This window comes from Carettochelys insculpta, chromosome 2 (genome assembly GCF_033958435.1).
Source record: "Carettochelys insculpta isolate YL-2023 chromosome 2, ASM3395843v1, whole genome shotgun sequence".
NCBI classification, from domain to species: Eukaryota; Metazoa; Chordata; order Testudines; family Carettochelyidae; genus Carettochelys; species Carettochelys insculpta.
The window spans coordinates 20991464-21017765 of NC_134138.1; the positions used below are offsets into that span (position 1 = coordinate 20991464).

The 26302-nt window shown below is 43.7% G+C and overlaps 1 protein-coding gene across 1 annotated transcript in view; it reads left to right on the forward strand.

The window, feature by feature from the left end:
• Positions 1-26302, forward strand: part of ADCY8 (adenylate cyclase 8) — a 218256-nt gene that overhangs the window by 154654 nt on the left and 37300 nt on the right. The window contains exons 9-12 of the mRNA XM_074985614.1: positions 6054-6154; positions 17548-17749; positions 21349-21438; positions 23389-23561. Coding sequence (XP_074841715.1) covers positions 6054-6154; positions 17548-17749; positions 21349-21438; positions 23389-23561 — 566 coding nt within the window. The remainder of the gene's footprint in view (positions 1-6053; positions 6155-17547; positions 17750-21348; positions 21439-23388; positions 23562-26302) is intronic.

A 26302-nucleotide genomic window follows, 5' to 3' on the forward strand; every position in this document is an offset into this window, starting at 1 on the left:
CTTCACACTCAGCCTCATGCTTTGATACAGCACTGGCATCTACCTAATAAACCCCCTCCTTTCTTCTCCTGGCATATCTCTCTAGAAAGGGCATATATTAAGTGTGTACAATAGATACACCAGCATTGACCCGGCTGGCCATAACAAAGCATCACACTTGCCAGCCCAATTCATTCTGAACTCAGAGTCAATAGCTTATATCTCAAATCAATTGACAAGCAAGTAAATATAAAATATGTACTCCAACTGTACAAGCAATAGAACTGTGCACCTCATGTCCCATTGAAAGCTTATTTTTTGTAATTAGAGGGGGATGTAAATAAAGCCCTAAATCCGCACTGCCCCTCTGGTGGAGGCTGGAATTTTATCCTTCTACTATAAAATCACTGCAGTCAGTGGAATTACAGCAGGAATTAGTTTGGAGATTTGATTTGTTAAAAAGGATGCAAAATGCAAACACTCAGTTTCTGTAATGTACCTGCTCTGTGTAAATTGCACGACGTGCTGGGACGTGGTGGCACAACTCCAATTTATTTATAACAGGAGAGGCCTTCCTTCCGTTCCTCTGTTATTTTCTTCTGCTGTTGGATGAACTTTGATTCTGTGGAGGTGACAAGCATAGTTTTATCAGACAAAATAGGATATCATCATGAAAGGAGGATGAACTCCACCAGGATTAGGAGGGATTAGGAATGCTGTTAGGAGAGATTCATGCAAGACCCCAAATAGTGTCTGGGAAATTATTTCACCCAATGGACTGGTCATTGCTAATACATTTGTCACTAGGCACTTATAGCTCACTGGACTTCTGTTATAGTTTACTCTGGATTTTGCTACAAGCTATTTTCACAAACAGCACAGTGGCAAATGGGCCAAAGCAAAAGAGACACAGCTAAAGAATCTTTGCAGTTGTAGCATCAAAGATACTGGCATCCTTCTGAAAGCTCATTAAGTTTCTCAGCTATTGCTTGGGAGGATTCCCTTCTAAACAGAAGTTTGTCAGGTGGGATTTTCTCTACACTTCTTGTTTACGAGTTGGAAACTTCCCCACACCAGGAATCCCATGCAGGATATATCACGGGAATGTGTCCACACTTTTTTCATTAGGGGAAATATTGTGTTCAAGAAAGTATTATCCCCACAGATGTAGGTATCCCGAAAGGACTGCCTAGCCTCAGGGCTATTCCTCTTCTTGCAAGGGTTATTCCTACAGAGAACTACATTGCTTTGGGAAGTGCGTGTAGGAGGATGTTGCTATGGGGATGTTGTCCTCACAGTGACACTTAAATATTCAAGGGTTCCCATGGAAAATATATTTTCTGGACTGTTCTAATTACGAAAACACCTCAGAAGACTGTGACCTCTTCAGGGCATAGACTGTTCTTTTATTACATGCTTACACAGTGGATCCTGATACCCCATTTTGACCTCATTACTAATATTAACCGATGCCAATTCAGGCCCTGATTCTCTGCAGCCATGAATGGTGCAGTGCCCACTGCCATTTGTGGTGCCCAGTTCCTGCCCAGACCACAGCTCTTGGCATACAGAACAAAAGGGACAGGATGTTCAATAGAGAGACAAGTGAAGACCAGAGCTATAATGGAGCCATTCGAGGGGTACCATACTATGCAGAGTGCTGGATGGAGTCCAGGGAAGAATAGTGCCTCTGAATCACAATGACTCCCTGTTATGCTTAAACGAAGCACACGAGGTCTTTTATAGGGGAAAAGGCAGTATGACGCATTTATTGAGAATGCAACAGTAGCATATACTATTCAGTCATGCACACAGACACCGTGCATACACAGTCCCACCAGACCATGCTATAGTTACCAATCTAGAGCCTGGATCAATCTAGTGGCCAGCTAGATCGATCACAGAGGGGGACAAGGACCTTGTTGGTCACAATCTGATGTTCTCCTGGAGTTGGTGGCAAGACAAACCAAAAGTCCCATGGCAAAACATCCTGCTTTTATAATCTTTTTCTCTGTTGAAGTCTATGGATTCTGCTGTGTCAATGTGTTATCTTTTTGATATCAGTCATTCCCAAACCATCTCCAAAAGGCTCATTCTGTAACCATTTGTCTTTAGGGGTGCCTACTCCATGCTTTGGAGTTGTCAATCTGCCAATCTGATCACTTCTTGTACTGATGATTCTTCCTGATGCTCTTAAGTCTGTCTTCACCCACACTTTGCCCCTCCTTTCTTGGCCATCTGGCTCTGAGAATAAACTTTGTATCTTTATCTCGACACAGACACACTGCTTTCACACGTAAACAAAAATGTTACAAGGCCTTTCAAAGAAAAGCATTGTACCACAGTATCTCATATTGGGCAAAGCAAAGGGCATTGTAAATCAAGCAATTAAGACTTCAGCCTGATCTCATTAAAGTAGACACAATATCTCTTTACTTACTATACTCACTAAACTTTAAAACCAAGAGGCGTATATTCAGTTAACTTAATTAATAAATTAATAAGATGTTAATGTTAATATGTTAATTTACATTGCTACATTATTAAACCTAAAATATGAATATAAAAAGAATAAAGCTTTCAACTCCAATATTCCTGGCAGGCCTCTTGGTGCAGGCATGAGCCTTGAGGCTCAATCCAGCCCTGGTGACTTTGATGCATTCTGAAAATGGATACGCCTACTGACGCACTAAGCTTTATCATCAGCCTCAGCGCTGCCATAGAACTGCTAACAACAAATCCTTCTTGAGACACAATTATGCCACACATGCCTTTATCCTTTTGACAGCTATTTGAACACAGCAGGAAATGCTGTATTTGTGCTGGAGAAAATTAATTCTCTGTAATTTCCCTATCAAATCATTTTCATTTCATAATACATCATGAAGAACTGAAATGATCTTTCCTTGTTAATTTTGTGCAATTCATAGACCCAGTCCTTTACAGTTTTGGCAGGCAAAACTCAATCTGTCTTCAGTGATAGTTTTACCTGAATCAGGCATGTAGAACTGGATATTCATGTGTTACTAGAAAGACAAGGGGGCTTTATATTTGAGAGAAGACAAGTGGGGTTATGAAGAGCAGGTGATCTGAATTTAATATGTCCATTATCCTTTGCACTATCATTATGTCATTGTTACTGATAGCTCAGTGACTCAGGTGGCATTCAGAGACATCTCTAAGGAAACTGACACCCAGGGCTTCAAAAAAAGTGGCATTCATCTGGAGAAATGAATAGGAAGAACAAGACTTATCTTTTTCCAAAGAGAATGCATCTCATCAAATAAAGGTAATCAAGTCCAGTACCTCTGTGTGAAGCAGAAGAGTTTAATTAGTGGCCCTGTGCACAGTAGTGAATTCATCACGTATCAAGTCGATTTCTCACTGATGCGCCAATGAGCAGACAAGGAGATGGAAGCAGGCAAAGAGGAAAATGGAAATCCTTCCTCCTTTGTAGCTAACAGGCTTTGGATGGCAGAGAAGATAACAAGAACCTTCTCCCTTCCATCAGCTTTCACTAGACCAGGGTGGCAATAAGGAGCCTGGGGGATGGATGCAGTTCACCAGGGTTAGCCCCAGGATGCTGCCAGATGGTTTATATAACTGCATGTTCACAGGTAGGGCTGCTTGCAGCTCTCAGTGCCCACAGGAGGCTGTTTCCAGCCAGTGGGAGCTGTAGGAAGTGGTGATGGCCAGGCCCCACTTGCTTCAGTTCCCATTGGCTCAGGACAATGAACCACAGCCACTGAGAGCTGCAAGCAGCTGCACCTCTGGACATGCAAGTAAATAAAGCATCTGACAGCCCATCGGGGCTAACCCTGGTGAATCCCATCCAGCCTGCAGACTGCTTAGTGCCCACCCCTGCACTAGACCACATACATTACATGAAACCCCTAAGCAGGATCCAAGGATTATATGTAATTTAAAAGCCCAGCACGCTCCTCCTTGAAAAGTATCCTCAGTGACAGAGGTTTGGACTTTGCAGCAGGATGTTGCCCATGGATCTTAGAGATGCAGCTTCTTCTCTCTCCTGCCACTTGCCCTGCTCCTGGCCACATTTCAGTTCTGCATAGCTGAACCTGTTGGCATCTGGTTTGTTTTTTTTTTCTCACAAAGTCTGTAAGAGAGATCGGTATGTAGCTTAGATTGCCTTTAATTGCATTTACAGTTCTGAATATATAGCGTGGCTTCATCACTATCCAGAGAGACTGGATAAAACAGAGAGGTGTAAATCCATTAAAGTAAAAGATGGGAGAGAACAATATACAGAACAGGCATCTGCTTATTTTGATTACTTAATGGAATTTTTATAGCACAGATAGATCATAAGTAGAACTCCACCAGAGTTTTTGAAATATAGGTACACAGGCCAACCCCTTATCTGTTCTAAATTGACATAGCTCCACTGAAATCAATGGAGATATGATGATTTATACCATGTATGGTCTTAGCCCATGTGCCTCCTGATCTAACTGATCAACTTTTATTGGCTGAGGCCAGATCTCATTTCTGAAGTAGTTAGCGTGGCGAGGTCGATGTATGGTAATCGGAGACAGCGGATAGGATTTTCAATAAAGGCGGTGTGCTGCACTGAAAGCAAAATGCTTCGCAATGTGTAGTTGAATTTAAAAACAAATGCCAAAGCTTTTGGTGGCATCTTTGCAACTCAGAGGTTCTTCAGTATAAAAGTAGGGCTGTTAGTAGAATAATATCCCCACTTTCTACAGAGGCAGAGTGAATGTTCATGATCCTCAGTCTCTATATCATTTGTGTATTACTTGGAAAACTAGGAGAATGGGATCAATGTAATACAGAGCTCAGGCCGTATTCTGTTAGGCTTCTAGGAAAAGACATAATGCTGCCGCAAATGACACATACATGACAATCGCAGCATTAAGGCTACATCTACATTGCAGAGATCTTTCGAAAGAACTACTTTAGAAAGAGAGCATCCACACCCAATTAATGAATCAAAAGAGTGATCTGTTCATTTGAAAGAGAGCGTCCACACAGCCCCCACTCTTTCAAAAGAACGGACCACGGATCAAAAAATCAGGCCCCATAAGGACTGCTCTTTTGAAGAAAAGGGCCTGTGGAGCATCTACACATGTTTTCTTTAGAAAGCTTTCAAAAGGGTGTGCTCTTCCTGAAGTGGGAGAGGAAAAACGATTTCAAAAGGAGTGCCACATTCTTTCAATTTACTTTCCAAAGAATGCTTTTTGTGGGATCTTTTGAAAGAACTTGCTAGGGTAGACACAGCCTAAATGGTTCCCCCTATTCTCACCCAACTCCATTCACAAATCTCATGAATAAGTAGGGTATGTTTGGATTTGGGGAAGTGGAAATTACAGAAATAAAGATCATTTTGACATTACACCTGTGACACCACCCCCCTCAAGTGGTCTCTTGCCATGGTTTGGAGAAGTCAGCATAAGCAAGGGTAGGGGAATTCAGGTGCTGGGAGGTGGAGAAGAGATAGGTTCGCTTCAGCTGAAAATTGAGTATTTTAAAAGGAAAACATAATCACCTTGATCCTGCAGGCACTTAAGCACATGTGTAACTTTATGTATCTATTCAGTCTCTGCTGACATCAGTGTACGTCTTCTCTTTCTTTTTTAATAGAGTCCCCAGTTAAAACTTTGCTGCTCCCAAATGGTGCCAGACGGTGGGGTATTAGAGACCTAGATCTGAATTTACTTCTTGGACTTCCCGGTCAGCGCTATGTTTTTTCCTAGTTACAACTAGGTACTTTGCATCATGGTCATTCCCATGGTGCCTGTGTCCTTACCCTCTGTTTGGCTTTTTAACACATGGAATTTAGACACAAAGGCAACTATGTAAAAACACTTTTTACTGGAAGAGTGACGTGGTTGGGCTTTGCACCCATTGTGAGAGTGGTTGAGTGGCTCGTTTGTGACATAATAATTTTCTTTCTCCTTTGAAAACAACACCACAGTACAGTGATTAATGTGCCAGGTCCTCTATTTAATTTCCCAGAAACTTCAAAAAATGTCACTCTTTGCAACACTGCCACATGAGCCGAACATTAATTCATCTTTTTTTTTTTATTACAGTATTCTCAAATGAGGGATGAAGTGTTCAAATCAAACTTGGTGTGCGCCTTCATTGTCCTTGTATTTATCACCGCAATCCAAAGTTTACTTCCTTCTTCCAGGTAAATACAAAGAGACTGCATTACAATTCTAAAAGGCAGTTCAAGGAAAGCACAGGGTTAGGGCCAGCTTTTTCCAGCAATGAAAACAGAACAACTTCAGGTTTTCAAAGCTGTATATTTTGGAAACCTTGGGAAAAAAAGCATTCTGTTAGCACAAAAATACACTTGTCAACAAACATGAGCAATAAGCAATCTGTCACAGAATGAAAATGCTCGGCACTGAAGGCCAGAGCCCGCTGTGCAGGGAAGGTGAGCAGAGGAGAAGCACCATGGATGCTCTTAGGAGCAATGAGTGCTATCCTCTCTGCAACACGGCAAGGTGGCCTGGTGCCTTGCCACCCAGCCCCTGCCCTCCCAGGAGAAACTCAGCAGCAATTTTGCTGAGCCTCTGTCTAACGTGAGAAGAGGAGATGATATAAGTGAATTGCAGCAGCAGTCAGATCCCAGCCTTTGCCCTGAACTCTGAGAGTGAGTCAGGGGTCTCTGGACAGAAATTGGGGGCATGGGTGGGGTGACCTTGTATGTGCTGCCCAATTCTAAAATTAAGAATAATTCTGGAAAGGAAGAGTCATTTCAGAAAAGAGCATGGAAAGAGCAGCAAGTTCCAGAAAACACTGGCCCTACACAGGATGATGATATTTATAGAATTTGCTTCATTTTGACATAAATCAAGCAACCTGTATTCTAAAGTTCCTAAGAAAACCTTGGAAATGTGATTTTTTTTATTGTTACCTAAATTTGTATCATGCTGTCTTCAGGGCCTAGCTCACCCTTGCCTTTTCACCAGCAGAGTGAACTGAAATCGACAATTCTTGCAGTGTCTGTTTCATGCTGTCAGCTTTGCAGTGGAACTTATCATTGAAATGAATGGGGAGTGTTGTTTTAAAAATTAGCATAACATGGCTTCATGTTTCTACAGATAATCTAAAAAAATGCTCATTACTAATGGGTACAATTTTTTGTTGGCAAGTAATGATTTGTGGGTTAGTGACTGGTTAAAAAGTGCTTTTGTTTCTGTGTTCCATCACAGCACATAAGTATGTCTTAGTAAGTTGTGTAATTATACTTTATAAATGTTGTGATGCAATGTATAATTATTCTGTCAGGAACAGCCTTGTACTGTCAAAAAGATGGAGTACATGACCTAGTAGGTCTTTTTCTACTCTGATTTTTCTGGGCTTCCTGGAACACTGAGTGCTTGTAGCTCCCACTGAAGTCAAAAGAAGTTAAGGATCATCGGTAACTTCAAACCTAGGTCACCTAGGAGCCGATAGAGGAGGTATCTAGGACATTAGCTATCATCTTTGAAAAGCCATGGAAGGTGGGATTGATTCCAGAAGACTGAAAAGGGGCAAATAGGCTACGTCTACACTTACAAAAAACTTCAAAATGGCCATGCTAATGGCCAAATTGAAGAATATTAATGAGGCGCTGAAATGAATATTCAGCTCCTCTTTAGCATGCCACTGGCCACAGCACTTTGAAAGTGCCGCAGTTCGCTTGCCCATGACTCGTCTACATGGTGGTCCTTTTCTAAAGGCCCTGCCAACATCCAAATCCCCTTATTCCTATGACCTGATAGAAAGAAGGGGATTTCAATGTTGGCAGGGTCCTTTCGAAAAGGACCCCCATGTAGACGAGCCACAGGCGAGCAAACCGCAGCATTTTCAAAGTACTGCAGCTGGTGGCTTGCTAATGAGGAGCTTAATATTCATTTCAGCGCCTCATTAGTATTCTTTGATGTGGCCATTAGCATGGCCATTTCAAAGTTTTTTGTAGGTGTAGACATGGCCGTATAGTGCCAATTTGTAAAAATGGAAATAATGACAAGACAGGAAATTACAGACCAGTCAGCTTAAGCTCTGTTCCAGGAATGGTAATGGAGCAAATAATTAAGGAATCCATTTGTAAACATCTGGAAGAAAACAAGGTGATACATGGCACCTTAGCATAGATTTCTAAAGAACAAATCATGTCAAACCAACCAGATAGCTTTCTTCAATAGGATAACAAGGGTTGCAGAGAAGGGGGAAGTGGTAGATGTGGTATACCTAGACTTCAGTAAAGCACTTGATACTGTCTCACACGACCGTCTTATAAATGAACTAGGGAAATGCAGCCTAGATGGAGCTACTATCAGCTAGGTTACAGTAACTTGTTGGATAACCATTTTCAGGAAGTATTATCCATGGTTCACAGTCACGCCAGAAGGACATAACAAGTGGAGTTCTGCAAGGATCAATTTGGGGACTGGTTCTATTAAATATCTTCATCAATTATTTAGATAATGCCATGGAGAGTACACTTATAAAATTTGCAGATGATACCAACCTGAGAGGGGTTGCAGAGTGCTTTGCAGGATAGCATTATAATTTAAAATGATTTGGAAAAACTTGAGAAATGTTCTGAGGTAAACTGAATGGCATTCAATAAGGACAAATGCAAAATACTCCACTTAGGAAGGAGCATTCATTTGTGCACAAACAAAATAGGAAATGGCTGATTAGGAAGGGATAATGCAGAAAGGGATCTAGGTATCATAGTGGATCACAAACTAAATGTGAGTGAGCAGTAAGACACTGCTGCAAAAAAACAAACATTATTCTGAAAAGTATTAACTGGAGTCTAGTAAGCAAGGCAGGAGAAGTTATTCTTCCACTCTACTCTGCACTGATTAGTCCTCATCTGTGGTAATGTGTCCAGTTCTAGGCACCACATTTCACAAAAGATGTGGACAAATTGGAGAAGGTACAGAGATGAGCAATAATGATTAATGTTCTAGAAAACATAACCTATGAGGAACGATTGAAATAATTGGTTTTATTTTCTCTGGAAAAGAGAAGACTCACAGGGGGAATGATAACAGCTTTCAAGTACCTGAATGGTTGCCACAAGGAGGAGAGAGAAAAATTGTTCTCCATATTCTCTGATGATAGGTAATGAAGCAATGGGCTTAAATTGCAGCAAGGGAGGTTTAGGTTGGACAGTAGGAAAAATTTCCTAACTGTCAGGGTGGTTAAACACTGGAATAAATTGCCCAAGGAGGTTGTGGAATCCCCATCATTGGAGATTTTTTTTAAGAGCAGGTTAGACAAACACCTATCAGGGATGGTCTAGATGATGCCTGGGCCTGCCATGAGTGCAGGACAAAAGACTTGATGACCTCTCAAGGCTCCTTCCAGTTCTTGTATTGTGTTATTCATGTAAATAACCAAACATGTCGGACTCACATTTTTGTCCACTATCTCCTGCCATTTAATGTGGCATTTTTCATCTGTCTGTCTGCATGCCAGAGCCATGCTGAGCATCTACAGCTCTACTGCTCTACTATACAAAACCCTATGATTTGAACTTCACCAAAAGTCCCACAGTTCAGTCTCCTATCAGGTGTATGATGCTGCTACTGCAGAACGAGATGCACAAAGCACTTAATTCTCAGGCAGCTGCTTGTCACACAAATAAGCTTGCCTGCTGTGTTCACCTGCAGGATAACATTGAACTATAGCAACGTTAGAAGCACTAAGGACTTAAACTAACTGATTAGTGCTTTTAAATAAGTATTAAACATACTTGTGTCCAAGGATAGATGCTTTTGATTCATTTAAACATATGATTTTAAACATGCCTTTAAGTTATGTTGATGGGCACATTATAAATGTCTGCATAGTAATTTATAATGCAGGTTGAACCTGTCTAATCCGGCGCTTTCTTGTCCAGCAACATTCATGATCCAGCATGATTTTAGTTAGTTGGATGACTACTTATCATGGGTGTGGTAAAATTTCCCATAATCCCATGAAGTTTGTTTAGATCCACCAGTTCTGGTTCTCAGTGTTCTGTGCTGTTATTTAGCTGTAATTTGCACCCTAAATGTTTTCCAAGAGCTCATTGAGCAGTGGAAGTGTTGGTAATGCTGCTAGACAATATTGACCTTCCGTGGTCTGACATATTCTCTCATTTGGCACCAGTCAGTTCTGAGGGTGCCTAACTAGACATGTTCAACCTGTATTAATTTATGTATAGTAGTCCCACAGAATGTAGAATTCCAATAAATCAGGACATGGATTAAAAAACACCCCTTGGGGTTTTTTTGTGTTTGTTTGTTTGATTTTACAGAAATCACAAACCCAGCCATCAATGGTTTGCAAAATATGCCCACTCCTGCCCATTTATACCAATTTATAATCTTCAATTACTTATCTTCAGATCTTTAGAAACAATCTACTCTGAGTATCCTAAAACAAGGCAGATATTGGGTACATGACCACAAGTATCAGAGGGTAGCCATGTTAATCTTCATCCTCAAGAGCAACGAGAAGTCCTGTGGCATGTTATAGACTAGCAGGCTTTTGTGAACATGAAAGCTCATGAAAGCTTATGCTCCAAAAAATCTATTAATCTATAAAGTGCCAGGGGACTTCTCATTGCTTTTGTGGACTCAGACTAACATGGCTACTTCTCTTGGGTACGTGAGTTGTTCAACACACTGAAGACTTGGGGCAAGTGCAAATACTGGGACTTTCCCACCTCTGATTTTTAGCTTTTTGGCACTTCTCATGTGCTGCAATGCTGCTAATAGAATTGCAAAATCTGGTTTTGTTTTCTAAAGTCCTTTTTCTTCCAGTATGTTAAACTACCATATCTAGATTGCTGAGCTTTCTTCTGGTTGCTCATGTGCAATAGGATTGACAGATGTTGTTTATGGAGACTATTGAAGATTTTTGCTCTTTAATCATTTCTGTCACAGCAACAAAATATGACGTACTCTCCCATTGTATGGATTCCTTTCCACTAAAACTCACAACCCACCAGGTGTCATATCTGACATATTCATCTTCCTTGCAGTGCTTTTACTTTCCTTGTCATTTCTCTTCTTACTCAGAATGACACTCCATGGCAGGTTTCCACTTTCAGGAGTTTAAAGATCAATGTCAAGGTTAACAAAGGCAGATGTTTACCTCTGAGTCCTTCTTGTTTGAAAAGTCCATATGTTTTGTTTTGAAAACAAAATCACATTCTTTACAAAGCACACAAATAGCAATACTATTTGCTTCATAATCATGAGCAACCTGCACTAACAAATAAGTGTGTCAGAGCAAGAGAGGGGACGTATTTAAGTAAGGAGACAGATATGGGTTTTGTATTTCTAGATCCAAATTCAGTAAAGCCTTTAAACACATTCTGAATTTTAAGTATGCGAGTAATCCCATCTGTGATAGCAAAACATTTACGCAGCCCCTCCCTTTCAGAAAGGGCATCCAAACGCAGCCAATCGGAAATGCAAATGAGGCTCAGATTTACAGATCTCTCACCTCATTTGCATTTCTGATCAGCCGCACTTGCATGCCCCTTCCAAGAGGGAGGGGCAGTGTAGTCACAGCCCAATTGTTTTTGACTTCAGTAGGTCTTTGGCACATGCTTAAGTAGTTTGTTCAGTAGAGAATAGGATTTACATACATGCTTAAAGTGAAGTAACTGCTTAAATATATTGCTGAGCAGAGCTCCTGGTGAATTATTGGAAGCACAAGTGAAGGGAAGCATCATTTAAAGGATTGTGAGAAATACCTTACTCTGCATCTTTACTTAAGACTCTCAGATATGCTGTATGCTCTCAGGATAGAGGAAACTCTTTTGTCCATTTTCTTAGCAATTGTATAAAGAATTGTTGGCAGTCACCCTCGACAGTCCTTTGTAGTGAAACTGGCTGACAGAGTAAGTCTACCTCAGTTTCCCTCTTCTGCTGAACTCCTTGCCATCTTGTCCTCTTATTGGTGCTTGGTCATGACATCAACCAGGCAGAATCATTGGTAGTCCTTTCCTCTTTCAGGATGCTGAAGAGCTCAGTATCTCAGGAGGCCAGTTGCCCTAGATGAGGGAGTATTGTCTCCAGCCTCTAAATGTAACCAACTTGCTGAAGGCCTTAATAACCCTTTCTGTTGGGGTTAGTCAAGGAAACCCAATAGGAAGAGGGTTCCAAGCCAGGAACTCTGTATAAAATGTTGATGCCAATCTCTCAAAACATTTTACTGTTTTTTCTGGCCCACTTTCTACCATACACCTCCTGCTGGAAGATGGAGGCATGCAGCAGGCAGAAAGAGAAGCAGAGGAAGTGGGAGGGCCAGGAAGAGAGAAAGACATCTAGTCCTGCAAGAAGAGGGAGAGAGACAATGAAGATAAACAGGGTTCAGAGACGCAGCAGCATAGAAGAGAACACACGGGAGATTGCAAGTGAGGACAAAAGCAAGAAGGCTCTCAGTCAGAAAGAGCTGAAGAGCAAGGCTGAAGAACCACGTCAACAGGAAGAGACCCCTTCTGTGTGACTGGGGACTCCTGACTAAGGTCTTAGAACAAATTTTGAAAGACAGCATAATTCAGGACATAGAGGTAAACGCTAATTGGGATAAAATACAACATGATTTTCTTAAAGCTAGATTGTGCCAGACAATCAAATCTCTTTCTTTGAGAAGACAACTGCTTTTCTAGGCAAAGGAAATGAAGTAGATTTAATCTACTTGGATTTCAGTCAGGCATTTGATACAATTGCACAAGGAAAATTATTAGTTAAATGGGAAAAAATGAGGATTAATACAGGAATTGATTGGTAGGTAAGGAACTGGATAAAGGAGAGATGATAGTGAGTCATGCTGAAAGATGATCTGTCAGGTTGGAAGGAGGTTTTTGGTGGAGTTCCTCAAGGACTGGTCTTGGGAACAGCCTTTTTTAACATTAAGTTTTCTTTAATGGCCGTGGCACAAAAAGGTGGTAGCCTGTTAGTAATGAATAGTAGCAGAGGTAGTCATGTATCAGAGGCGTAGCCATGGTAGTCTGGATCTGCAAAAGCACCTGCATCTGACGAAGTGGGTCTTTCCCATGAAAGCTTATGCTCATACATTTCTGTTAGTCTATAAGGTGCCAAAGGACCCCTCATTGCTTTTGCAGAGGTAGTCATGTTAGTCTGTATCCTAACAAAACAAACCAGCAGTCATGTAGCACTTTAAGGACTAACAAAATAATTTGTTATGTGATGAGCTTTCCTAGGAGAGACCCACTTCTTCATATCTGAAGAAATGGGTCTGCCCCGTGAAAGCTTATCACCTAATGAATTATTTTGTTCTTCTTTAAAGTGCTACATGACTGTTTGTTTTGTTCATAAAGACACAAAGTTAGGAGGTATTGTCAATAAAGTGTTTGACCAGAATATCATACACAAAGACGTGGACAGACAAGAAAACTAATATATTAACAATGAGATGAAATTTAATAGTGTGAACTTCAAATTCATGCACTTAAGGACTAACAATGAGAATCTCCACTATAAATTTGGGATTTATCAGTTGGAATCAACAATAAAGGATAACAGATTGGAGACATTGGTTAATCACAAGATGGGGTAGAGTCACCAATATTATGCACTGATGACAAAAGCTAAGGGCAATCCCAAGATGAATCAGGTGAGATATTTCCAGTAGAGAGAGGGGAGTGTTAGCATTGTACCAGGCACTGATGAGATCTCATCTGGAATACTCTGTACAGTTCTGATAGTCTGTGTTTAACAAAGGTGAATTCAAACTGGAACAAGTACAAAGGACATCTACTAGAATGATCAGAGGAGCGGAACTTAGCTAATGACAGGAGACTTTAAAAGCTTTTGTTATTTAGCCAAACCAAACGAAGGCTGAGGGGGGAGATGATTGCTCTCTATAAATGAGTCAAAAGGAATAAACACGCAAAAGGGAGAGGAGTTAAGTTAAGAGCTCATGTTGGAGCAAGAACGAATGGATATAATCCTGCTACAAATAAGTTTAGGCTTGAAATTAAAGAAGGTTTCTAATCATCAGAGAAATGAAATTGTGCAATGGCTTTCCGAGGAGAAAACTGAGATTGATTGATTGATTTATTGAGGGGAGGGGGAATGGTATGATGAGGTTGTCTGTAATGGCATTTGGCACATGTGTGGCTATGAGTATATCTCCAGTGGCTGGTGAGAGGTCACTAGGTGAGAGAGGATCTGAATTACTATAGGGTATTCTTTCCCAGGTGTCTGGCTGGTGGGGCTCACCTACAAGTGTAAGGTTTAACAGATCACCATTTTGGGAACAGGAAGGAATTCTCTGTCAATTTATCTCTACTAGTAGACTTACCTGGCATTGCCCAGGGTTGGGTGGGGGTGGGGCTAGGGCTGGGGGGCTGGAATTCGTGGGGGGGGCACAAACCACCCACAGCTGCTCCTCGAGGACAGCCCAGGGTCACAAGGCCATAGAGCAACCAACAACTGCTGCCCAGGGCATACCGGGGTGGTGGGGCCCATGTCGTTGGCCAGTGAGTGATAACTGGGATGCCTTCTGCCCTCCCAGTGGCCACCTGTGGGCGTAACCATTCCCCCGGTTGCTGCCCCCTGTGTCCATGCATGAAGCTAACTATCCCTGCTTACAAACCCCTCACTTCCCATTTGATACAAAACAGTCACATGCCGCGCCCATCTCATTATCCTGGCACAACCAGGCCCTTATTTTGCTTGAAGTTATGATAAGAGGAAGCTGCGTACCAAATTTGGTGGCCTGAGCTCTTATCATTTAAGGTGGGAAGAGGGGTTGAACAAACACAGTCACAAACAGATGGACAAACAGGTGCACATTTCTAAAATATATATGTAGAATACAGGGCTAAAAAAGGTATATATATTTGATCCATTTATAGTCTTTCCTGAAACAGCAGGCCCATCAGTGAATTTCAGTATGTCGGCTGCAGGTTTTATTTTTCTGACATCTCAAGATGGAAAGTTACTCTAGCCAACACAAAGTAATGCCCCACTGTCTGCTCTAGCCACCCTCTCTCTGAACCCAGCTGATTTCATTACAAACCTTGAAGTCATTCTTCGCTGTCTGCAGCTTCTTGGGTGTGACTCACTTTCTCATGTGATAATCATTCCATATGCTCATGGAATGAGCATTAGAGCATTCTGCTGTGTAACTTTTCTTTTCGACTCTTTTCGTGGGGTCACTGGAGTTCTTTCTATTTCTGCAGGGCCTGTTTCTTTTCTAAACAGCTTGCATCTGTTCATTTGCTGACGTTCTGGAAAGAAGGGTAAATTTAGTACTAGCTCTGTGGCTCTACAGTTAGTGCTTTGCAATGCCAGATCAGACATTCAGGGTACATCTGCCCAGCTAAAAATCCCCACAACTGAGAGTCTCAGAGGCCAGGTCAACTGCCTTGAAGTCATGGGGCTCATGCTGAAGGACTGAAAAGAGCAATCTAGACATTTGGTTGAGAGTCTGAGTTCCAGAACCCTCCCCACTTGGTGGGTATTGGAGCCTGGGCTCCAGCATAAGCCCAGATGTTTATACTAATTTCTTTTTAGTCTGGGAGCTCAAGGCACATGAGCTGGAATCAGTTGACCTAGGCTCTGAGATTAGGTGCCGCACACGTATTTTGCTGTGCAGGTATACCCTTGTGTTCAGGCTTCAGTGTCCTGATCCAACTTGTTCTGAAATTAAAGGAAAGACTTCTGTTGACTTGCTTTGGAGCTGCAGCATGCCACGTCTTTGGGGAATCAATAATGTACACCCTGCAGGTACCAAAGGTTTCCCCACTGATGACATATTACTCGTTTCCAGGCTGATACTGTGCAGCTCCAAAGCGAATCTCAGCTTCCCTTGGGCAGAAGGGAACTCACCACCCTGCAGTGTTGGAAGTGCACGTGAGAGCTGTAGCGAGTGTGTGTAGTGCTCGACTCTCCCTCCTTCTCCTCTCCTACCTAGGCAGGGCAGCAGGGTGGGTGGCAGGGGCTGGACAGCACTCAACTCTCCCTACTCCTCCTCTCACGTCTGGGCAGGGCAGGGGTCAGAAGGGTAGCAGGGGATGGAGCTGGCCAGTCCTCAACTCCTGCTCCTCTCATGTCTGGGCAGGGCAGCAAAGTGGCAGCTGGGGAGGGGGAGCTGGGCCTATTGCTGCACCTGTGTGTTTTGGCCCACCTCTCCCTGCGGGGTCCAGATCCTGTCTGGGCTTGAGTGGCGCATGGTGCAGCAGGCTGCGGTGAGTGGGTCAACCAGCATGGAGTGGTTTGGGTGTCTCTCCCACCCCCAGTTTTAAAACTGGGAGTCGCAAATGGTTTTGGTTCACATTTTAAAAGAGAATTTTTTTTCATGGACCACCACCTATCCTTGCATTTGTGAACAGATAACATCTCTTTGGCAGAGTCATCCATTACTTACACGGAAAAAATAATATTAGGGATGTGTTTAATAATAGGGATGTGTTTAACGTATTTTAATTGTCCTTGAATGTGATTTAATAACTGTAAATAAAGGAGAGAGGTATAAATGATGTAATGGGTTGCAATAAACAAGTTAGAGACCAGGAGAAAATGAATAACATGTTTCAAAAAGACACATTTTATTATATAATAGAAATGTAAGCTGTTATTTCTATACACATGCAAAGAGTACCCATTGTAGATAAGATTACTGTGCTGTATGATCTGAAGTTTACCCCCTTGAGATTCCCAGTTAATTTCTGGTACAGTTGAACCTCTCTCATCTGGCACCCTTGGGACGTGACCAGTGCCAGAGGAGAGAATTTGCCTGATGATGGGAAGTAAGTATTTTCTAGCAGTATTACCAACATTTCCACTGCTTACTGGGCTCTTAGAAGACATTTAGGGGGTAGATTACAGCTAAATAACAGCACAGAACACTGACAGCCAGGACTGGTGGCTGTAAACAAACATTATGGGACCACTGGAATTTGAAAAAATGACTCTTCTCACTATTTTGGTTGTAGACCCATTGAGTAGATTACCACCATAGTCCCTTCACACCTTAAAACCTACCACTTTGTAAATGATAGATTTTGAACACACCTGTACATAGGTTCAGAATAACATTGTTTTAAAATGGCTACAGATAAACCACCCTAGCTGTATAACGACTATCTTACATAAAAGTGGAGCTGGAATCCTAGAGTTTGAGTAGATTGAGTTTGAAAGCATCTAGAAAGAGAACACTGAGGCCTGAAAAGGATTTTTGTCAGTCGAACGTCCAATGCAGACTGAGATATTGGCAATAATTTTAGTGGAATGTTGCCTTGACAGCAGTTGATTATAAGCTAGGGGGTAATAAAGTCACTGAAGTAATGGCCAGCCATATGGAATATAAACAATTCTCTGTATTCACTGGAATGTCCACAGCATATTGGATGTTTCTTGGGGCTAACTGTCATTGTTATTAGATCAATTGATTTTTAAGAGAAAAACTAACAGAAAGGGAATGGAATATCGTTGGGGATCTAACTGGTATTTACTTCTTAATGCTAGCTAGCAATTTACAAGTATGCTTTTAATACTAAGTGGTATAGATTTAATATATTGCTGGGGTCTCTTCTTGTCCTTGCTGCAGGATGGTGCCTATGGTCATTCAATTTTCTATCCTGATTATGCTGCACTCCACTCTTGTGCTAATCACCACTGCAGAGGATTATAAATGTTTACCTCTTGTGCTACGGAAAACTTGCTGCTGGATTAATGAGACCTACTTGGCCAGGAATGTCATCATTTTTGCATCCATTATGATTAACTTTCTGGGAGCCATCATAAATATAGTAAGCCTCAGAGGAACTAAGGGAGGGTGGTACGTCTATCCCAGACAATGTGTTTTATGAATTATAAAACTAGATCATTTTTTCTGTGACTCTTCTTGCTTACTAAGTGGTAACACGCCAGACATAATTTAAATATACAAAGCAAACCCAAAGCACTTCAGAAAATTGAGTCTAATGTTTAAAATATAGTTTTCTAACGTGTAATTATTTCTCCCTTTTTAGGATTATCTATCTTAAAATCCTTTCTACTACTTCCTGCTCAATAAGTCCCATGCTTTGCAAACTATTTAAGGTCTGCTGTTGTTATGATGTGATTTCTTAAGAACTGGTATTCCAAATAATGTTCTCAAATAACAACTACAGGATTCTCATCTGTTGCAGCCCTGTTGTAAATCAGATTTCTTAGCAATGTAACTGGCTGATAACATAAGAAAATACCATCACATGACTCTTGGAAGGATGGCTCGGATGTGGGGCAGTCAGTGGCTGGCATAAAAGTCAAGAAGTCAGGTGTCCTGGTTTCAGTTCTTAACTTGCCTTTACATTCAGTGTGTGCCCTTTGGCAAGTCACTTAGCTTATCTCTCCAGCAGACCCATCTGTAAAATAAGCAATCAATATTTATAAAGCATTTGGGCTTAGATACTAAATGTTAGCACTTAGATTGTCTGATAATGAGCCCAATAGCAAAGGGCCCTGTGTAACTGAAAATTGCAACAGTGCACAGACTATCTGAAAGTCTTCAGAGGTGCCAGCAACCATCAGATAAATGGGCCAGATAATCACGCTGGACAGCCCAAAAGGCAGTGAAGTCTGCACTCAGGGTGACCTGAAATCTCACTAATTCGCGAAATCTAATACATTAATCATTCACTCCATTGCTACAGAAGTTTTTGATCAAGAGTCTTGGCGAGCTTTAGCTGCTTGCATTTATTACTTGTATCTTTATAACTCATGCCAGGTCAATATGTAAGGTTGACAAACCTGGGTCAGTGTCAGGAGGGAATGAACCTGCAAACTTAGAGGCTAAAGCTGTGTGCTCTACCACATGAGCCAAAAGCCAGCTGGCTCTTAGCCAAGACTGTAGAAGGGAGACTTCACTCTCCCTTGTCAGTGGCCTCAGCCTCCCTAAGGTGACAGCTATCTGAAAGCACTTTCCAAAAATCATCATTCATTAAGCCACCATGTGATAGGCACATGCTGTCATTTTACCCATTTTGATAGTTGGGGAGGCTTTGCCACAATAACGTTAAATTACAAACAAAGTCTTGTGTGCTGAAGTCAAATCTCCCACTTTGAGTTGCCAAGATTTAAATATAGGGCTAGTGTATATGAACGGTTTGTTCATAGCAACCTGGGGTGTAAATTTACCCTGCACTGGCCTGTAGCACATTAACTGTCCATGCAGGCCCTGCTGCTGTACACTAAAAGCTCCCTAGTTCATTTCAGTTGACTCCTGCTTCTTAGAAGTTTCGACCAAAGCACACCATGACGCTTCTAGTGCACAGCAGCGAATGCACGGCAGGCTACAGCAAGGTGAATTCACACCCCAAGTTGCCACACACTAACTTTTCATACAGACAAACCCTTCCTCATTTCACCACCGACGTTTAACCACATTGTGTTCGGCTGGTATCGCGCTCCTGTGGCTGACAGATGATTATCAATGTGTGATGGCTTCCTTCCAATTTCTTTGTGCTATCATGTAGCCAGTGATAGGAAGGACAGCAGCAGGAAGGAGAATGTGACCAGTGATGCTTATCATTATAGAGTAAGTTCCCGTTGCCTTCAGTTGGGCCAAGAATTTCATGTGTGGTGTTTAGATGATTACCAAGAGAATGGTGCAACTAAAGCTTAGATGACTTCTGCTTCTAAATAGGCAATACATTATGGCTGAGTTACCAATGTATAAATCTGTACTACAGTTGTAGGAAACAGGGAGGCAGACAGAGTTGCTGGGCCTCTGTGCAAGGGCAGAGGCTGGCTTTGCATTTCCAGAAAGGGAGGGCCTCAGGCGGAAGGAATGGTGGGGGAGCAGGCAGCTGTCATTGCCACCTGGAGCACAATGTGCCACATCCCCTTCCCCCAACCAGCCCTTACCGCTACCAAGAGTGCACCTTGCAGGGCTCCAGCCATAGGTGCTGGAACTACTGGTGGGGGTACTGCAGCACTCCCTGGCTTGAAGGGTCTCCAGTTTGGTACAACAGCTGTCTGCACCCCAGTATAAAAATTGTTCCAGACCCCCGGCTCCAGCTGCAGTTTAAATGGTCTGGAGCTATGCCCAATAAACCTGACTCCTGCACTCCCCAACCCTCTGCCCTGAGCCCCACATACACCCAGGCCCCTGCCTTGACTCCTGCTCCCTTCCATATACAACCCAGCTCCCAGCTTAGAGTCCCCCACTCTCCAGTCCCCTGCCCTGAGCTTCACGTCGCTCCCAATGGCTTGCTGTTCCCCTTCCTGTCCCTGTGAGGGAGCGAGAGCAAAGTGCATAGCTCTTGCCCCTTGCTCGTCCCATTCAGAGTGGGGAATGCAGCAAACTGGGCAATTTTCCCTCACTCCCTAACAGTGAGGAAAGGGAATAACAAGCAACAAATCTGACTGTGAGGGAGCTTCATTTCCCTCCCCAACATAACCAAAGTTTAAATAAAAGGAAGCTATGTAGCAAATTGGGTGGTCCTGGCTCTGAGCATTAAGGAAGTATTCCTGTGAACAGACAGACTTTATATATATATGGAGGTACACATCTCCTAGAGCTGAGAGAGACATTGGGAGGTCACCTAGTCCAGTCTCCTGCCCTCTTGGCAGAAGTAAGCACCATCCCCTGATATCTATTTGCCCCAGTCCTTGAATGGGTTCCTCAAGGATTGAGCTCACAATCCTAGGTTTAGCAGGCCAATACGCAAACCACTAAGCTATCCCTCCCCTATCAAACACATAGTAAATTGCACCTCAGACTGCTGTTTGGTTTAGATTTTAGCTGGTTTATGTATCCTAATTAAAACACTACTTGAAAATTAAACACCGACCTTGTATCAGATAAAACAATTTCCAGTACAAGCGTCCAATTGCCCGTCATCACAATGGTCAATCTCGGAATTTTAGGACCAAATTCTGTGTTTTTTTAATTCATGAGTCAGATCTGCAGTAATGCCATGGGAATTTGACCCATCTCTGCTAGGCCCACACAGTCACTTTTAGTGCCATGTGTAAGGCATCAAAATGGTGCATAACCTTTGTGTGTGCAAAACATATGTCTGTGCATGTAAACTGGATATGTTTCATTAATCTGCTCTTAATCTAATTGATCTAATCTTGTGAAATGTGTCTTGTCTTTCTGTGGCAATAGACAGGAGCACATAGATTTCCTAGATGTCTTTCTGGCTGTTCAGCCCTTGGATTTTTTGCTAAGGTTGCTAGCAAGGGTGCCATTTCTGGTGGTGGTGTGGTTTTGTGTACACATGGACACCAAAGAGTTCCCTGCTCTAAATACACATATCTGGGGTAGGGGTGGGGGACTGGGTGGTCATCACAGCACAGTATAGCAGGTAACTTCAGTTTAAATACATCCCTAACTTTTTTTTATTTTTTTAATCCACAGCTCTGGTGTGATTTTGACAAACCAATTCCCTTTAAGAATCAGACGTTCAATTCCTCTGAATCATTCACAGATATCTGCTCCTATCCTGAGGTATTTCTGAGCTTATATTGCCACTTTTTGGCATCTTAAGTGTTTATTCACATGCTGGTAGAAAACTCAATGGGAGGTTACAGAGGGAACCAACCTGATGATCTGGTGGGACTTACAACTAGTTTTTACCTTCTACTCTTGTGCCCATAGCTCCTGAGTGCCCCCCTCCCGCTTCTTTGCATTGTTCACATGTCCATAGGCACGTGACCTTGGGCAGGCATGTGCTGTGTGAGGATACTAGAGTGGCTGTGACAAAATAACATTTGGAAGTCCTATGCTGTGGTGAAAGCCAATGAAGAGCTGGTTTTGCAATCAGCGCAAGCATGAGGCGTATGTGGTCTCTTATATCCCCTTTGAGCGAAGTGCTTACGCACATCCTTCTGTGCCCCTGAATGCAGTGATAACCAAAGAAGTGCCAAGTGACTAGCTGAACCGGTACCTCAGGCAGTGTGAATGAGTTGACTCTGCAGTCTTGTTTGTGTTGACTTTTGCCAGTGGTTCATTTTAAATAATTGTAAATTTACCTGGGGGGTTATTCCTGAATTCAGTAAAACACAAAAACAAATGTTAGTCAGATGAGATCAATGGAGTGTACTAATAAATCTTGCACACCAAAAAGAACTGCAGTGACTCAACTGCCACAATTTTCTTTCCAGTCTGTGCCTTTGAAGGACTCTTGCTGAACTGTTCCTTCCATTGGGAGCAAACAGTTTAGCAGAACTGAGCTGGATGGCTGTAAATAAAACAAATGTATTGCTCTAAAAGAAGTGTGCTACAGTGTCATGATGTTGCCATTGGTATGCATCTAATTTCTAGGTAGCAGGCCATCACTGGCGAAGAGAGGGCAAAGAGGTGGAGTAAGAGAAATAATGTGAAAATAACCAATTCTGCACCTTTGCATAATGTTACTAATTAAATATCCTAGATGTTTAGTGGCACTAAACTCTTTGGTTTATAGGTATTGATGTTGCCATTTCAAGTGTAAGCACTTGTAGGCCAGGTTCACGTTTTCTTCTATGTAGCATGCCAAGTGCAAGGATGCTCTTTGACAAAAAGGTAGTCCTTAAGAAGACTGAGATGTTGAAAGTACTAGAAAATGAGAAGCGAACAAGAGAGAATGTCTGTGAGTTAATGCAGCTGGTCCTTTAGGCCCCGGCAGTAGACATGCATACGTAACCCACTCACCTACTGGGTGTGGTTCTCTGTCCCATGTAGTGGCACCTAGACCACTTAAAGAGCAAAAGATTTAGTCCCTTCTCTAGCCTTAACTGAGCATCAGATGGCTTTTAGCTCAAACTATAGAGAGTTATGCACTAAGCTCTAGAGGTCACAGGTTCAAGTCTGCCTGTCTGTGGTTACAGGTGCTTTTACAATCATTGTGTAAGAGGGTGGTGAAGTTTTGCGTGATTCGCAACACTAAACTATTCCATTGGGTTGGATTCTCCACTTGGCCAACATGAAGGGGTGTGTTATAAGGAGAGGGCTCCATGATCCTGAACTACTCAGATGTGGTATAAGTAACAGCTTCCTCAGATAAGCCTAATTAATGCCCTGAGAGACTATTTGCAAGTGGACAGCTAGCTGTTATGCCTCTCCTCTCCCCATCCTGGCCAAGAAATGCCCTTCCCAGGATGGGGCAGCTAGCACAGGAAGTGGCAGAGCCATTTCTGCTGAATTTTTGCAACCAGAGAGTGCTGCACAGGGGGAATCCTCATCAGACCACCTCCATCCCAAGCAGTTTATTTGCACCAATTACTTACTGCCTATATACCCCATTGCAGTTTATCCCTAAATTATTGTAAATGCATGGAAGCTTCAATTTTTGGTGCCCTAATGTGATTCAGAGCTGGATTTTCAAAATTTCTGACCACAGATAGTGAAGACTGAAAATTCAGGTCTTAATAAAGCTTCATTGACTGCTGCAATTGACCACTTATGCTCTCTGTTCAGTATTTTGTCTTTACCGGTGTCCTGGCCATGGTGACCTGTGCAGTGTTTCTTCGGCTCAACTCCGTCCTGAAGTTGGCAGTGCTTCTCATTATGATCGCAATCTATTCTCTGCTCACTGAGACCATTTATGCCTCCCTCTTTCTGCGATATGACAACTTTAATCACAATGGAGAGTAAGTTTTAGCAGCTACGTGTGGACAAAATGGCTGTTGTGGTTACCTTTCTTGTGGGCCAGGTTTTGCCACCTTTCCTCACTATCAGTATTGTTATGCTCCAAAAGGTTCTCCTGGGCTACGTCTACACAGCAGCCTTATTTTGAAATAATCTGTTCCAGAATGGTTGCTACCTGTCTTAACAGCACCTATTTTGAAATAGTTCTTTCAAAATAGGCGCTATTCCTCCTGCAGTGCAGTTTACCAATTTCAAAATAACACACCTGCTATTTTGAATTTATTTCAAAATAGCAGTTGCATACTGTAGACAGCAGCAAAGTATTTTGAAATAACAGCTGTTATTTTGAAATAACTTGTCTGTGGGGCCATAGCCCTAGTGTAGTGAGATGCTACTCACTGGCTGTGTCTACTCTACAAAATAACTTTGAAGCAGCTTCGAAGTAGAGCGTCTACACACAAAAAACACCTGCCTTACTTCGAAGTAGGCTTCCCCTACTTCGACATTAAATGTCTACACACAATTAGCCCCTACTTCAAAGTAAGGGACCAGGAAATGATGCAGGCAGGGGGTTGCATGGCTGACAAGCCTTTCCGGGCTCGCAACCAAATGACCCCTTAAAGGGCCCTTCCCAACTCCCCCCCACCCCCGCATGTGCTCAGTACTGCCAGGCTGTGGACAGCAGCAGAGCACATGCTGGAGAGAAGAGCCGCACACCATGCCCACTCCCACTCTGCCTGAGGACAAGGTCCTGTCCACCCTGACCAGCCTGCTGGCCATGCTGGTTGCTCTTCTCTTCCAGCGGTGCAACCGGATTGCCTCATGGGCCCCAGCCTGCAGGCCCTGGCCACAGCACTGCTGCCCCTCCCCTGGGCCCCCCCAATCCAGCGTCGATGGGCCTTCGCCACCAGCAGTGAGTGGTGGTTCCGGCTGGTGCTGGAGGACTGGGATGATGAGCGGTGGCTGAGGAACTTTCAGATGACCTGCCAGACATTCAAAAACCTCTGCCAATGGCTCGCTCCAGTCCTCCAGCACCAGGACGCATGGATGAGGCCAATGCTACTGGTGCAAAAGATGGTGGCCATCGCATTATGGAAGCTGGCCACCCCTCACAGCCTCTGATCTGTCAACCACCAATTTGGAGTCAGCAAGGCCACCATCGGATCAGTGATGATTGAGGTAAGTCCGTTCCCCACAACAGACCCACCCTGGGAAGGGGGCTACTGGGCAGGGGGCCCCTGGTGGGGAGGGGACAGGGAGGTCCCCATCAGGTGTTCATGGGTGCGTCTTCCCTGCCTGCAAGTTGTCTGAGCAATCAACAGGGTACTCCTGCCACAAGTCGTGACCCTGGGGGACCTGGATTCCACCCTCGTCGGGTTCGCAGACCTGGGCTTCCCCAATTGTTTCAGAGCTCTGGATGGGATGCAGGTGGTGATGCGAGCTCTGGACCACAGCAGGGGCACCTACATTGACAGGAAGGGGTATTACTTGGTGGTGCTCCAGGTCTTGCTGGATGCCAGGGGCCATTTCCTGGAGGTAGGCGTGGGGTGGCCGGGCAGAACCTATGAATCATAGCATCATAGAATCATAAAATGCTGGGACTGGAAGGGACCTCAAGAAGCCATCGAGTCCAGCCCCCTGGCCTCATGGCAGGACCAAGTACTGTCTAGACCATCCCTGATAGACATTTATCTAACCTGTTCTTAACTATCTCCAGAGATGGCAATTCCACAACCGCCCTAGGCAGTTTATTCGAGTGTTTGACCACCCTGACAGTTAGGAACTTTTTCCTAATGTCCAACCTAAAGCTCCCTTGCTGCAGTTTAAGCCCTTGAGTTTAAGCTTGCTGCAGAATTCATGGCTGGGACACCTCATGCAGGATGCATGTATGTCCACCTGCAGGAGCTCCCACTCGGGGATATCATGATGTCCCCCTGCTTCATGGCCAACGCTGTGTACCTGCTGCACCCATGGCTCATGTGGCCCTATACCAGACACACCACTCCGGCCCAGAACACCTTTAACGGTCGCCTCAACCATGCCAGGGGCATAGTCGAGCAGGCATTTGGGAGGCTCCAGTGTTGTCTGTGAGAGGCTCAGCTGCAGCCACAGGGGGATGCAGGCTGGGGTGATGGAACTGCCTCCCAGCCCCTTGCAGCTATGGTGGTGCCTTCCTGATGATGGACCTGTGGAGACAGAAGGGGGCAGGGGGATGTCCTGTTAGTGCTGGCCCCCACCCCGCTCCCCTGCCACCTGCTGGCACATGAGCCCCCTGGGGTCTGGGATGCCCAGAGGTTCCCACTTGGCAAGGGTCAGGCCACATTCCCTCCTCCGACCCCAGACGTGGGCTTCGGGGCTGTTCCAGAGGAGGGACCCATCCCTGTCCCTGGTGATGTCCCACTCATCCTGTACGTACTGGCTGCGACATCCCGGGGCTTGGGCTCAGATTGGCGAGGGTTGGCTGTGTGTCCCGAAGGGGAGGGCGATGAAGAGGGTCCCGTCGCTGGAGGACCCCTCATCGCCCTTGGTCTTAGTCACCTGCTCCCCACACAAGGGGCTCATGGTGCCACTGGGGCCCACCTCATCCTCGCTGTCCATGGAGGGGGCGACCAGTGGTGTCCACCAGATGCTCTGGGGTGGTCACCACCTTCAGCCACAGGAGCCTATGCAGCTTCTAGTATTGGGGGCAGTGGACAGGCTGTGCCCCCTCACTGGCTGGCTGCATCGCGGGCCTTAATGGCAG